Source organism: Anopheles maculipalpis, chromosome 2RL (assembly GCF_943734695.1).
Source record: "Anopheles maculipalpis chromosome 2RL, idAnoMacuDA_375_x, whole genome shotgun sequence".
In the NCBI taxonomy this organism is placed as follows: domain Eukaryota; kingdom Metazoa; phylum Arthropoda; class Insecta; order Diptera; family Culicidae; genus Anopheles; species Anopheles maculipalpis.
In genome coordinates, this window is record NC_064871.1 from 93,425,252 (window position 1) to 93,441,074 (window position 15,823).

A 15,823-nucleotide genomic window follows, 5' to 3' on the forward strand; every position below is an offset into this window, starting at 1 on the left:
GAAATCCAATACCAAATGCCGAGTATACGGACGAGCTGGAAAAAATTGGCCACCTAGAGGTGATGGACACCTCGATCAGCGATGGAGGATATTTTTACGTTCATCGTTGCTGTGCGCTTTGGTCGTACGGGGTCGGTAGGGACCCGGTCAGTGGAACGTTAAGCAATCTGGAGGTGGTGGTGGTACAGAGTGTTAGCAGAAGGTGTCACTTTTGCACACATTTCGGTGCCAGTTTGTCTTGTAAGGTAAGAGAGCATTGCCAGATTTGCCACACCAAAACACAAATGCTAGTAGAATGCTCCCTTTAGTGATGGGTAATTCCTCATTTTTCCCGTAGTCGGATTAAACCGACTCTGAGTTTGCTATGGAGTAACCGTAGTCATATTTATATCATTAATGGTGTAAAAGATACACGCAAATGATCCCCCTTCTGAAAGAGCCGAGCCTTCCAGTTGGTTTGCAACCCCAAAAATATTTTAATGTGTCAGGCATCTCTGTCTCAAGCGAAAACGGAAAAAAGAGCTTGTTTCCTGTGTTGAATCCAGGTTATAAACGTCGAAGCCGGAGTGAATTCATTAATTCTTTCCGGAGTACCCACCACTAGTTTTCTTTTGCTAGCTTTTTGTAGCAGACTGTGAACCTTTATCGACCTATTTTTTCTACCATTTTAATGCCGATTTTTCTATCACTCTCTTTCCATTTCCATCCAGATGTCTTGCCCCAAGTGGTACCACTTTCCGTGTGTGGCTGCAGCCGGCGGTTTCCAGGTCATACAGACGTACAGCATCTTCTGCAAGGAGCATCTGGGACAAGTGCCTTTAGTCTGTACGGAGGACATCAACTGTCGCCAGTGTTCGGGGCTCGGTGATGTCGGCAATCTGATCATGTGCTCGATCTGTGGCGATCACTATCACGGCACGTGCGTCGGTTTGGCGCAGCTACCGGGCGTCCGTACCGGGTGGCAGTGTAACTCCTGTAAAAAGTGCCAAATTTGTCGTGTACCTGACGCGTCCGAGGGTCGCTCGGTGGCATGCGAACTGTGCGATAAGATCTACCATGCCAGCTGCCTTCGACCGATCATGACGTCCATACCAAAGCTCGGCTGGAAGTGTCGCTGTTGTCGGGTGTGTTCCGACTGTGGCGCCAGGACACCGGGTGCTGGTGCATCTTCTCGGTGGCATTCGCACTACACGGTGTGTGATTCGTGCTATCAGCAGCGCAACAAAGGCTTTTCGTGTCCGATCTGTCACCGGGCGTATCGGGCGGCCGCCCATCGGGAAATGGTGAAGTGTAGCGTGTGTTTCAAGTTCGTGCACAGTACGTGCGATCCGGATGCGGACTTAACGGTGTACAATGCACGGAAGGAAGCGAACCCAGATTATGAGTATCTGTGTAATCCGTGCAAAACGGTGATTCATAGTGGCCGTTTGGCGGCAGCCTTGCGTCGCAGTAGCCAGGTAGACGAGGACAGTATGTCACTGTCACAGGAAAGTCTTAACGACGACGCAATGGAGGTGGATGGGTCGGATGGGCGTGATGCGGTGCGGGACAGGCTCGAACGAACCGTCGGTTCGATGGATGTCGGACTCGGTAAAGGAAAACCGTACGTAGCGAGTAAAATAGCAAAGAAGCGACTTGGACTATCGCTTAGCGGAGGTCTTGCCGGAAGTCGACCCAAAGGGCTTGGGAAAGGATTTCAGAAAAAATCACGCCTGGCGGACATTACGCGTAAGCGCAGCTCGAAAGCAAAAATGCGTGGTATATTCGGAGTGCCTGGGTTGGGGCTGCAGCGTCCTACAGCCGACCTGACGCTGACTGCCAAAGTGAACGAGGAAGAACCGGGTGGCGAGAATCGGTTAGTGTTATGTTCGGCAAAGGATAAGTTTGTGCTAACGCAGGACATTTGTGTGATGTGTGGTGCAATCGGGACGGATCAGGAAGGTTGTCTGATATCCTGCACCCAGTGCGGCCAATGTTACCATCCGTACTGTACCAATGTGAAGGTGACGAAGGTGATCCTGCAGAAGGGTTGGCGTTGTTTGGATTGTACCATCTGCGAGGGGTGTGGACAGCGACATGACGAAGCACGGCTTATACTGTGCGACGATTGTGACATTTCGTACCACATCTACTGTATGGATCCGCCGCTGGAGCACGTGCCGCAGGGTACGTGGAAGTGCAAGTGGTGTGCAATGTGCCTTAAGTGTGGCGCCAACAGTCCCGGATTTAACTGTACCTGGATGAACAGCTACACCGAGTGTGGTCCGTGCGCTAGTCAGCAGAACTGTCCGACGTGTTTCGAGGGCTACGCGGAAGGTGAGCTAATCATCCAGTGTCATCAGTGTGAACGGTGGCTGCATTGTGGCTGTGATCAGATCAAAAACGAAGCCGACGCAGAACGATGTGCCGAGGAGGGTTACACTTGTATGGCTTGTCGTCCAGCAGATCAACCGCCACCGCATCTGGTTCCGAAGCGAAAAACGTCCACAATTGGGCCCTTGATGGTTGCGAATATGACCCCAATCTCGAAAGGGAATGCCAAAACCGAGGACAAGATTGCTCCGCTCGCACTCGAGGGCAATCACTATCTGGACGGTGTGTGCTTGAGCGAACATGGCTTAAATCAAATAAAAGCACTACAAGCAGAGTTTGGCAAACGAGGCAAACGGAAACCCAAACTACCGCTCGAACCGCAAGCCACGGAAAAGGATGCCGGCATACTGGCTGCGATTGAGTCGGTTGTTGCGGGCAGCAGTCACGATAATTCGCTCGAAGAAATGCGCCTCGAACCGCTCGATCCGAAGGAAGAAGCCGAAATTTACAAAGACGGTATGGTGTGGAATGATCCAACACCACCGGAAGGGTTCGCATTATTCACCACGGAAAATGGGACCGTTGTGCTGCGGAAGAAACGGCAGCGTAATCTGCAAAAACTAGGCATCGGTGGTTTCTTTGTGCGCAACCGGGGCATACGGACGAAGGACGGAAAGGATGAGGAGGATCTGGTGGACGGGTTGGTGGAGGATGGCGGCACAACGCCGGATGGTCTGCCCGGACCGGGAGCAGCTGCAGGTGGTGGAGTAGTAATCAAACCAAAGAAGAAGCCAATCCGACGCAAACCGAAGAGCAAGCTGATTGAAATCTATCCCAGCATACTGCAGGATGCTTTCTTCGGCCGAACACTGCTCAACTCGAACATGCCTCAGTTTGAAGCGCCCGCAAGTGACGATGATGTACGAAGTGACGTTTCAGACGATAAGACGGTGAAGCTGTCGGCGGAAGAGTTGAAGTTATTCGAGGCTGTGAAGAGCAAGGAGGAAGAAATTGCCAGTCAAGCTGCAAAAGAGCATCCCGAGCAACCGGGTGTGACCGTTAAAAGTCCTACGAATGCAACCGCATTGCCACAAAAACTTGGACAAACTGCATCAGCAGCGTCACTATCACAACCACCGGCAAACGTCACGGTTAATACAGGTATACCGGGGCCAGCAGCCTCATCCGCATCGACAGTTATGTCTTCCAATGGATCGAACCCTCCAGCTACGGTTAACAGCTTTACCTCGAAGGATACCGCGAACGGTGTGGATGTGGGATCATCTACCACAACCACAGCCAAGATGGAGGAAGACGACAACAGCGACACGGAAGCGTTGAACGATGTGTTAGGATTGCCGAACGATTTGATTGAGGAAGATTTTGTAAATCAGTTCGAGGATGAGCTTATCAAACATTCCGCATTCGATGAACTTACGACCGATACCGAGCTTACCGATACGTTGGCAAAATCGTCCAAAGATGAGCTGGTGGACATGTTGAGCCCTCACTTTGATCTCACCAACATTAGCCAGATGGACAGTAAGGTGGTGGAGGAAATATTCAAAAACGTTCTTACGGACGAATCACAGGTAAGAGTGTAGAGAGAGAGAGAGAGAGAGAGAGAGAGAGAGAGAGAGAAATGGTAATCGTTGTAATTAATAAATTTTAATAATGCTTCATGAATATCTATTTGTTTTCAGGAATCTCAGGAATCCATGCTGGCCAGCTCTATGACTCCCTACACATCCAACACCTCGACACCGTCCCACAGTACCGATGTGTCGAAAAAGGCTGTCAACACCAGATACATTGCACCTGGCGGACAAACGATGGTACATCCTGCTCAACCCCAACATACCATGCAAGATCAGCTTCAATCGCAGCAGCCTCCTCAGCTCCAGGTTCCACAGCAACGACCCTTACAGCAGCAGGTAGTGCTGTCGCAAACGATTCAGGCTCCAAATCAGCAGGGTTTGCTCTCCGAGCAGCAACAACCGCCCATCGGTGCTATAATGGGTCAGACGACGCCACAGACGACGCAGCAGATGGCAAACCCCATGACTGTTATGACTCAGTCGCACATACCGCACCAGTCAGCACCCATGACTGGTGGACAGATGATGATGCAACAGCAGCAACAATCTCAACTTCAACCTGGAAGTGGTGGTGTTATGGCGTCAGGTATGATGCAAGGTACGAGCATAGGGCCCGTAGGTGCACAACAGCAGCAGCAACCGCAAACGATGCCCAACACATACTCCATAATGTCGGTTCAGCAACAGACTCAGCAACAGATATCATTGCCTGTCGGATCAGTAGTCGATGGAAGCTCACCAAGTCAACAACAGCAGCAACAACAGCAGCAGCAGCTATCTCGAGGGTATTTTTCTAATGACTTCCATTCGCACAGGTAGGAATGGAGCGAGAGATCTCTTGAGTTGAATGATCTTTTGTTGTGTGATGAGTGGAGATAATAGCGACATCTATTTCCTATCGCTCTTGCACAGGAGTTTGCTTTGTTTTTTTCCTATAGTTTAAAGTGAGAATTTGCACGGCTTCATTTTTCCCGCATCATATTAGTGATAAGTAAACTCCAGATTGACTCCGGATATCTTCCGGAGTATACTCCGGTTTATATACGTCGGAGTCGGAGTGGATCCACGAATCTGCTCCGGAGTTACCACCACTACATCATATGCACACACGTTCGAAGATTGAACATTTTTATTTCCTCAAGTAACAAACCATTCACACCTCCATTCCTGGCCTGAATCTGAGTAGTTATAATTGATCTTTAGTGCATGAAATTTGCTACAAAAGTAAACTGTTCGTTTATTTCCCTCTTTGTGTTTTTCTTTATATCGTCCTACAGCACAATGCTTGGTGTATATCAAGATCCAACTCAGAATCAAGCAACAGGAACTATAGTGCCCCAAACACAAATGCAGCAGGCGCCTGTTCAGTGGCCAAATCAAACGGTACAATCGGTACAACCCAGTGCAACACCAATGGATACTACACCGGCTGGATCGGCCCCACCAGTGCTCCAGACTGGTCCGACTGGTTCGGGTGGAGTCGGTGAAATGATCGGTACATTGGACGAGACGAATGTGAAAAGTGCTCAGAAGCTTTCCGAAAAAATGCGCAAGGACGAAAGTGAGTTTTTGCGAATCTTACCATGGGTGCTATCCGCTTATTTTAAATTACCTGTGTGTGTGTGTGTGAGAGAGAGTGAGAGAGAGAGAGAGAGAGAGAGAGAGAGAGAGAGAGTAACCGAGGGCAACTGTTGCTAAATGTTTCTTTATTTCCTACTTTTTTTTACAGTGCTAGGAGATATGTCAACTATCTCCTCGGTGTTATATTGCAACATGCGCCATCCTGAGCTGAAAACGGAATTCCCCAACTGGAATGACCGTTGGAAGCAAATCAGCAAACGGTGGCGCTTGCTATCGAATGAGGAAAAGCAACCGTTCTTGCAGCAAGCCCGTGACAATAGGTCCGCTAGCAAGATGAAGAAAACGCAACAGGTATTTACATTACACGTGAGAGAATACTTTTTTTCTTATACTATTAATTTTGATTATTTGTAAAAAAAGGTTTTTATTTTACAAACTATTACATACTATCAATCAAACAACAATGTCTAGTTATTGTATGTTTAACAATGTTTGTGGCAATTTTAAACGAATTTAGTGTGATTGGCAAAGAATTCCAATCGAAAACGGCATCAAAATTGTCCCAAATTATGATAAACATCTAATGCTAGAAGAATCGTAATTGCAAAAGCATTTGTTTAAGCAAAGAGTTTATTTACATGTGCGTGTGGGTATGTCCCACCACCACCGACCTTGAGATGGTGGTGTTTCTAACTTGTTTAGATGTAAAATTTATATATCCAGTCGAGAAAACGATGCACCATAAGACACACTATATTACCTATTTTCGTTCTGCCATCAGTTGTCCTTGTTTTCGAAAATGATTTGATGTAATCATTACTTTTGTTTTATCGCGCGGGTGTGCTAGCTACGCATAAGCCAAAAACACGAAAAAAAATTTCTTGATAGAACATTCATTACACTCCTCCTTTCTACATCCCGTTTTCATCCCATAGTATAGGCTCATACGTGTTGTGTGACTAACATGCGATTTGCGTACTCGTTTTTATCATCCAACCAGCAGCCTAGAAGCTAGATATAGTTTTAAATGTCTCGCCTCACTAGTTTTTCGCGCATCAATCTTCATAGACGAATAGCTCCCTTTTTTACGATTTCATTATTTCTTGTTTATTGGATCACTCGTTGATATAGTCCACGACGGCAGCTTTTCCTTAACACACAATTGTCCAGTTTGTTGCTATACATATAAAATTCCTGCCATTCAGAATATGTACTGTGTTCCTTCAAATTTCATTCTTTGATATATCTGGCCCTGTGTGTCTTCGGAATGCATGGAGCAGACTTATTGATTGCTTGAAATTTGGAGTTTCCCAATCGAGTTTTGCCTTTCTACAGATACTACAAATATCATCAAACACGCCCAGCTGTGTTCAAAATAACAGCAGTATTGCACTTTTTATCAATGGATTAAAACAAAACTGCCATGTGAAGACCGGCACCGCTAACCTCAAAAATCTTGTTTTGGGGCAGCGAGTTATCACTGCTATTATTTTCAACATAACTTTACCTATCCCATCATCTCTCTATCACACATTCTTACTATCATCTCGAAAGCACTATGTACTTTTGTTTCCTTTGTTGTTTGTTTGTTTCATTGTTCGTTCCGTTTGTTCGGTCGTTCGTTTGTATGTTTTGTTTTGTTTTTCCTCTTTTTTTTTCATTTTTGTTTGCTCCAAAAAAATCAAAACATGACAAAAATATGGTTATGGTTCATATATCTGCAACACTTCCCCATCCCGAATCGATTCAGGTACCACAATTATCACCCAAAGATGGCAATAGCAATAGTTCTGGTACGATGAACATTGTTGGCCCATCGTCCGCATCTTCTCCCTCTTGTTCCTCATCATCGAACATATCGGGATCGCTAACCACGGAATCGGGTTCAATCTTAATCGGTTCGGACCAAACGGTGGCGGCTGGCGGTTTGGTTCAGCAGCATCAAATCAGCATCAGTCATCATCATCATCCGCAACAGCAGCAGCAGCCGCAACAGCAGCATCAGCAGCTGCAGCAACAACCTCCTCAGGGTGGCCATCAACAAACGATGCAGCAACAGGGGACATCATCCCTCGGACAGCAGCAGCAGCAGTTGCTGCACGGCAACAGCACACCGCTACAGTCTCAACTACTTGAGGTGCAAGGAAATTCTTTGGATGATGGCAACAATAGCTTAGACGAGCTCGGTGCCGCTGCTTCCAATAATACTCATGTTTTTAGTGCCATACGCGATTGTAATACCACACCTCCTTCCTCTTCTAACGATACTAACACGAATGCATCATTAGATTCAGTTCACGGTGACGGTAGTAAAGCTCCACTCATAGCTCATAAATCCCAAACTACTAGCGAACCAACAACACCATTCAAAAACACCACCATAAACACAAACATTAACACCACCTCACAGTCCACCCAAAACAACAGTTCATTGGCTGGGAACGTTAGCATCTCCTCCAATGGTGAGGTGACCGTTGCTGCTGCTCCTCACCGGAACTCCCATAACTCGTTGCTCTCGATCAGCGATAATGCAACGTCAAATTTGATCGTACGACCATCCAGCACTAACCCAGCGGAACACACAGCATCGTCCGAGGCACAATCCGGTTCGGTTCAATCGACGGTCAACAGTTTCGGTGGTGCTGTTGTTGCTGGAGGACCATCAGCAGCAGGTGGCGGATCCAAAGCAAATTTGGTGGTAGCTGCCAACATTGCGAACACGTTTATCAACCTTTCCAGCCTAACGGCTATGGGACAAACACCTCAATCACAACATCTCCCAGCGCATCAGCAAATCGTTGCACAAAGACAATCATTTCCTGTCGCAAACTCAACCACAGAAGGGCAACAGCAGCAAGGAACAGGCGGCGGCGCAGTGAATGTCCTGGTAAACCAAGGAATTCCCCCGACACACGTGATGAAAACACTAGCGATCGGCAACAGTCGGACAAACATTTTCGTGCCGAATGTGATTGCACCGCCCGGTACGATTGCTGCGTCCAACTTTACAGTTCACCACCATCATCATCAGTTCGGATTGCGGAACGGTCCGGCACCGAACGTGACCGTAAATCCGAATGGGAACTTTAACGTCAACTCTGGTGCAATTTTGCGCCCGGGTTATGCGCACATACGACCAGCATTTTTACCGCAAACATTTAACATTGTCGCTAGTGGAGCAAGTAGCGCTCCAGGTTCCGTTCAATCACCCATACTGGCGGCATCGTTGCAGACGATTAACAAAATCGCTGCTCAACAGCAACAAGTCATCACTCCGTCACGCTCGGCGAGCATTAACAAACTGATCAACGTGTGTCCAGATGGTTCCCAGCAGATACTTATTTCCACCGGTGGTGGGCAAGTACAGGTTTCCCAACAGCAGCAGCACAGTCAAAATCAAAGCCCTGGACGACAAACGGTTTGCAGTCCTCAGCGACCACGAACTCCTGGTGTTGTATCCGGGGCGCCTGTTACGGTGATGAACATCAACGATCAGCAGATACGTGTGTTAACACCGGGTGAAATAATGCGCACTCTACCATCACTGGATGGCAGCAGTACAGCAGGATATGAAATAATTGCTACAGGCTCTAAAAACTTAACAACGGTTCAATCACCTCAGTATGCAGTAGTTTCTGGTGGACCGAATCTTGCCGAATCTGCTCGCAATATTTCCGATGCTGTTAACACGAATCTCGGCTCCACTGGTGTGTCGCATTGCTCACTGTCGGGATCCGGCAACATTGTAATCGATCATTCCAATAGAACCTTTGAAACGATCGCAAAGGATAGCACCGATTCCGCAAACTCCGTACTCCATAGTGATCATGCCTCTAGTGCTACATCACCGTCACCATTGTCAGATAGTAGGGCCAATAACACGAATGTCATCAATCCCACCAATGTAACAACCACTACCAACACCATCACCACCACCACTACCACCACCACCAATAATACTTCCTGTACGTTGTTAACTGCAAATAGTACTGTGACAGCTATTGTTTCTACTTCCTCCATCACTACTACTACTACCACCACCATCACAAGTACTACCACAACTAGTAATGCTAGTATCCATTCTGCTCCTACTACTACTACTACCACTACTACTACCGCACCCGAAATGGTGAGAATTTTAAACGATAGAAAACGTAAACTAATGTTTTTTTTTTGTTGGTATTTTTACTTTTTTTGTTGTTGTTTGATTTTGCTAATTACTAATTGTTAGCTAATTACTACTACTACCGGTACGGAACATTGCTGATTGACTCTTCTTGAGAATACTCTCTTATCTTCTCATGATGGATGTATTTATTCAATAGAGTTTTTGTTTTTCAAATATTTTGCAATATTGCTATAAAGTAGTGATTGTTTTTGGTACCATTTTTTCGTATACAATTCATTGTCCACGTACAGCATGGAAATGTATAATTTTTCTTTAATTTACCTTATTCTAGTTTAATGAAACGTTAAGCAAAAATGTTTAACAATAACTTCAAAGTTTAAAATATGTTTTTAAAGCTTCTTCCCTATCGCAATGTTTACTGTTTGCTTCAAGTATGTTTTACCCTTTATTACCGTATTTCATTGTATAGCATGGTACTATTTAATTGTCAACATGTATATCTGTATGACAATACGGCATTGGACCGTCATAATCAATTGTAAATAAATGTATATCTGTATCATATAGTTGTAATTAATCCTACCATTTCCCCAAAAAAGAAAGTGTTCATAATGATTTTGCTTATTCATTTATTCTTGCTGTGTAATTTGTAATTTTTGTATGATTGTGTGTGCCTTTCTGTCGCTTTTCCATCAATTTCAATTCATTTTTCATTCTTGACGTATAGTTTCTTACTAAATTTTCTTGTCTCATTCGTACGCTCTTGGGTTATGGATTCTTTATTTTTCTAAGCTTCTTTAAATTCTCATTATTTCATTCTATTTTCCTCACATTTTCCTCATAATTTAATGGAATGTTTCGGCTAACTTCTCATATGGGTTTAGTTTGCACAACTTTTGCACTCTACTGGATGTAATTGAAGTTAAAATCTGTTGGTTTTTTTTAGTAATATGTAGTTGGTTTTAGTTTTTTTCTTGCGATTAAAACAATTTCAAATGAATAGCTCTTTTTCGGGAGGTATTTTAACGCAAATACTCTCTTAACCTTGTCAAGATTTCGTGTGTGTTAAAATGAAAACGCTTTTGTTGAACTTTCCCGATCAATAGATATAAATATATACATACTGTTTAATTACTCTAATGTACTGTATTATTGATGGCATTGTTTTTTTTATATGATTTACGTGCTGATGATGCTCTTATCGATGGTTTTAATTAGAGCTAGTTACTATTTTTGCTTCCTTCAAGTACAATACGTGGCACTAAAAAGTGTATATGCTATCAAGGATGTAAAGCAGTTCTAAAATAATCTAATTTCTGTACGCTTTTGCTTCTTTCTGTGTTATCTCAGGATCAAGATAAAATAAATGCTCAACAGAAAAGTATGCGTGAAGCGGAACAAGAACGGCAATGGAAACAATTGCAGCAGCAGCGTGCCCGGGAACAACAATCGCAACAGCATTTGTTACTGCCTGAGCAAAGGATGCAAGGAGGAGGTACGTACAAATTGGCAAACTTTTCACACCTTCCGTTATATTAAAATTGCAATCATTTTTTCCTTGCAGATCCCACCATACAGCTTCAAGTGTCGACCGATATTGGATCTGCCGGGGTTGGAACGATGGCTAGTCCGTCGCCAAATTCGCGCGGACCATTCGTTTCGCCGGTTAGCAAAAATCGTATGGCAACGGCAGTCGGTGGTACGATGGGAATGCAGGCACCATCCAGTCCGGTTGCGGGTAACTTTCAACATCCGATGGGTATGCCGGCCAGAACCCTCCCAGTGCAAATGCAGCAACAACGGCAAATACAGGGTCAGGTGGGTGGTTCACCGGTGGTACGAATGCCTTTGAGTCCTTTTTCACCACAATCGCAACAGCCGCAATCGCCGCACGATATGATGCCGGAATCACCGGCAAGCCAACATTCCGGCGGTATGGATCCATTCGTTCGGCCACCATCGGAGGGTATGTCCGATACGTACGCAGTGCATCATTCGCCTCAAACTCCTCGCCCATTGGGACATCAGAGTCCGGTTGCGGGTACGAACCGAAGCCCAGCGTACTCCGGTCCTCAAATGACTCAGAATCCATCCAACGCTCCTCAAGGCATGCGTATCAACACGATGGATTCTGGTTATCCTGGAGGTGCGCCGGGTACGCCTAGACCGCAATTTTCCACCGGAACATCAAGACCAACGGTATACGCGCGACCTAGCGAGCTGTTCAATCTTATGCAAAATTCTCCATTTGCTTCACCACGTTCGGAAGGTTTCGCTCAATCACCTCAGGAAGGTAATCGGCAGCTGCGTGATTTGCTGCAACGGCAACAACTTCCGGCACCGAATAATCCTGCCGCTACTGGACCAACTGTTGCTGGTGGGAACTTAATGCAGCAGAGTGTCGCCCAACAGTCACCACAATCGGTACAGTCGCCGGGTGGATTCATGGATGATCAACAACATCAACAGCAGCAACAGCAGCAGCAGCAGCAGCAGCAGCAGCAGCAGCATCAACAGCAACAACAGGTACAACAGCAACAGCAACAGGCACAACAACAACAACAATCATCACAGATGCATCATCAACAATCACAGCTACAACAACAGCAGACGGGAATAGTACAAACCCAGGGAACAGTGATGCCTTCTAGCCCAACGGATATGGGCACCTTCAGACAACCATTGCCACCAAACATGATGGCACGCCCTCGCATGCCTGGAACGATGGTTCGCCCAACGGGCAATATTGTTCTCGGAGCGAACAATCAAATATTGGTGCGACAGCAAATTGTCCGTACTGCTGCTGGCACTAATCAAATGGTAATAACACAGCAAGGCTTGTTGCAGCAACAGCAACAACAACAGCAAAACCAGCAACCCGGACAAATATTGCGCCAACGCATGCAACTTGTTGGACAGGCCGGAAACAACGCGCCTGATGGAACACAGTTCGTTACACCAAATGGTCAGCTAATTCATACCCAACAACAACAGCAACAACAGCAGCAACAGCAGCAACAGCAGCAACAGCAGCAACAGCAGCAGCAGCAGCAGCAGCAACAGCAGCAACAGCAGCAGCAGCAGCAGCACCAGCAGCAACAACAACAACAACAACAACAACAACAACAACAGCAGCAGCAGCAGCAACAACAACAACATCAAATGATGAACCAACAGCAGCAACAATCCCAAGTACTGACCTCGTCCCAAACTGATCAGCAGAATATTGCTCTTCTAGCGCAACGGCTTGCGGGTGAAGGTGAAGCTCACGTGCCTTCACCAAACATTGCCCGTGGACCACAAACGCCCCAACAAAGTCAGCAACAAACTGCAGCAGCAGGAGGCCAGCAGCCAGAAGGTTCGTCCGAAATTCCCGACAGTGTCAGCGCCGAATTGGAAAAGCTCGAGCAGGAAGATAATACCGGTATGGGAGAGGTGGAAGGTGTTGGCGATCTGGTGGGGCTGGAGCTGAACGATGATGATGCGGAGCTGCTAGATTCGCTGACAGCCGAAATAGGTGACCATTTCAACATTCTCGAGTATGCCGATCCGGAGCTCGATACAACGGATGGAGACAAGTCTAATCTGCTCGACAGTCTCGAGTTGGACGACGAAGCAAAGGATGCGGATGCGAAGACGCGTCAGAAGCAGGGTGAAACTGTGGACGGCACGTTTGAGAAAATTGAAGTCGCAACGAAACAGGCCGTCGGCGTAACAACGGGGCAAAGAGGTATACAGCAGGATCTTTCAAACGCGGCAGCTGTTGGGCAAACTTCGATGCAGAACAGTACCTTTGTCTCTGTCCAAGGTCAGATGATGCAGCAGCACCATCAACAGCAACAACAACAACAACAATTTGCACAGCAGCAAATGCTGACTTCTGTTGCTGGTGGTGGCCCGCAGCAGAAGCTATCGGCTAATCAGATGAAAACGGTGCGTCCGAACATGATGGGACAACCTTCGATGCAACAAATGCAGCAGCAACAGGTAAATACTTGTGTGTGTGTGTGTGTTTTTTTTTTGTAAACAACACAGAATGAGTTTGCAGCTTACCCTAATAAAAATGCTTTTGCATCTTTTATTTTTTTGCATACAGCTTCAACAAGGTGTTGTCGTCGGACAGAATACGATGGTTGCAGGACCGAGGATGATGACAGCTGATGGAGCCGGCACTATAAAGACTGGGCATGTGTTGTAATTGATTCGCGAATCCATTATTTTATGATCCTTACTTACTTGCAATTATCTTTTGCTACAGGTTTATGAATCAGCAGCAGCAACAACAACAACAACGCATGCAACAATTAAAACAGCTCGGAGCAAATAGCACCGGTGGTGGTTTGGTGCAGAACATCATTCCGACCGGCCAACCAAGGATGCAGATGCAGCAAATGGTTGGTAATAGAATTATACAAACGTCAACTAATCTGCCGATGCAGGCGCAGCAACAGCCGCAACTTCAGCCACAACAACAAATCAACACAGGTATTGGCAATCAAACGCAGCTAGCAATGCAACAGCAACATCAGCTGCAAGTACAAGGTGTTGTTCAGCAACAACAGCAACAGCAGCAACAAAATGTGCCTACTGCTGTTGGTCAACCACCGCCTCCACCGTATCCGGAACCGCCACCACCGTATCCTGGCAATCAATCTGGACCAAGCGTACCGATCGGTGGTAACCCGATGCAGGTAAGTGAACTTCGTAAACAATTACATTGAGTTGACCGGTTGACCGTTGGATCGGAAAGGTTCCGATCAAACGGATCAAACTCCTACAAGTTTTTTTTCCAAAATGTTGCTAAAAATCCAAATCAATTTAAGCGCGCAAAATTGTTGAACGTGTTCTCGGTTTTTTAAAATCATTTTTATGCATATTTCGTTACTGATTAACGTTTTTTAAATGATCTTAAAGATTTTTTTTTTGCAAAACCCCATGTTTTAGAGTGTTGCAATATTTTACCATCCACTTCAATTAGTGGATGGATTATGATTAATGGCAAAAAAACAGACCCCCACACCCCAGTGTCGTTGCGATATGGTGTTATACCCCCTTGTTGTCCAACAAATTAGGTTGTGAAACGAGATCCTGAACGCTTTTCGATCACAAACAATTTATCTTTTCTTTTTCCTCTGAATGCCAGCATCAACCTTACGCGAAATATTACACTCACTACTGTGTACCAAATACTTCTTCTTCTACTTCTTCTTCGCGACGATCGCTATTGCTTAAGGTGAGAGATCCCACCGGAAACACCTCAAAACCGGTTGCCGGGCAAAAGCGCACACACACACACCCACTTTATACTGCTACCTACCACCGTACTAATTTACTTGACTCTATCTCTCTGTCTCTCGCTATCATGCACCATCCGTTCCTCTGACAGTATTTTGAAAAAAAAAAAACCTTCGGGGATCGCCACTTTTCACCACCGGGATCTCTCGTACATTCCGGTTCACAAACACACGTACACATGATCACACCCGCCTAGTTCGCTCGTTCGCTATTTATGTTTATGTTTTCCAAATTGAATAGTACCAAACGGAATGAGAAGTTAAACGCATTTTAATTTGGACGCAAACAATCATTCTCTAACCAATGCACTATGGGGCAGTTTGTGTTAGGGGAAAATTGCAGTTAAATATAGATTTTGAATTTTGTTTTTAAAACTTGAATGAACCTTCATGTCATGTATTATCCGTTTAAACATATAAGGCATGTAATAATTCAGTTTTGATCGTCCCCCCGCCGCTCCATAGTGCAATGTAAAGACTATTATGCACACGTCCACACAGAAAACATTTGTTGATTGTTGAGGCAGTGTTTTATTTTTCAAATTTTGTATTTTAATTTCTCTTCCATGTTTAACAAATCGAATTGGAATGCGAATAGAAGATTTGTTTATATTTCTAGTGCGAAGCGCTTTGGAACTGTATTGCTCGCGCTCAGATCTTATGTGACACAATGTGCTCATTACACACGCACGGTGACAATTTTACAGACAAACCGATTCGTTTTTAATACCGTAGTGAAACCGTAGTTGAGCTAGCAAAAAGGTTCAATCTTCACGCTATATTGAAGTTTGTTTTTATAGATGCTATTTAGACGTGTACACTTGAAACTATGTTTTCAAACTGTGTCTTGATGCGTATTTGTAGCGTAATATGTATTACCACCACCTTGAAGCAATATCATATTGCAC

The 15,823-nt window shown here is 45.4% G+C and overlaps 3 protein-coding genes across 3 annotated transcripts in view; 2 read left to right on the forward strand and 1 right to left on the reverse strand.

The window, feature by feature from the left end:
• Positions 1 to 15,823, reverse strand: part of LOC126568301 (microfibril-associated glycoprotein 4-like) — a 566,870-nt gene that overhangs the window by 246,689 nt on the left and 304,358 nt on the right. The window lies entirely within an intron of this gene.
• The window catches only part of LOC126568442 (histone H1B-like), a 236,502-nt gene that overhangs the window by 199,104 nt on the left and 21,575 nt on the right, over positions 1 to 15,823 (forward strand). The window lies entirely within an intron of this gene.
• LOC126568648 (histone-lysine N-methyltransferase 2D-like) overlaps positions 1 to 15,823 on the forward strand; it is a 29,362-nt gene that overhangs the window by 2,509 nt on the left and 11,030 nt on the right. The window contains exons 5-14 of the mRNA XM_050225163.1: positions 2 to 245; positions 711 to 3,905; positions 4,017 to 4,726; positions 5,189 to 5,472; positions 5,641 to 5,843; positions 7,243 to 7,629; positions 10,972 to 11,116; positions 11,186 to 13,620; positions 13,718 to 13,806; positions 13,880 to 14,312. Of these exons, the coding sequence (XP_050081120.1) occupies positions 2 to 245; positions 711 to 3,905; positions 4,017 to 4,726; positions 5,189 to 5,472; positions 5,641 to 5,843; positions 7,243 to 7,629; positions 10,972 to 11,116; positions 11,186 to 13,620; positions 13,718 to 13,806; positions 13,880 to 14,312 (8,125 nt within the window). The remainder of the gene's footprint in view (position 1; positions 246 to 710; positions 3,906 to 4,016; positions 4,727 to 5,188; positions 5,473 to 5,640; positions 5,844 to 7,242; positions 7,630 to 10,971; positions 11,117 to 11,185; positions 13,621 to 13,717; positions 13,807 to 13,879; positions 14,313 to 15,823) is intronic.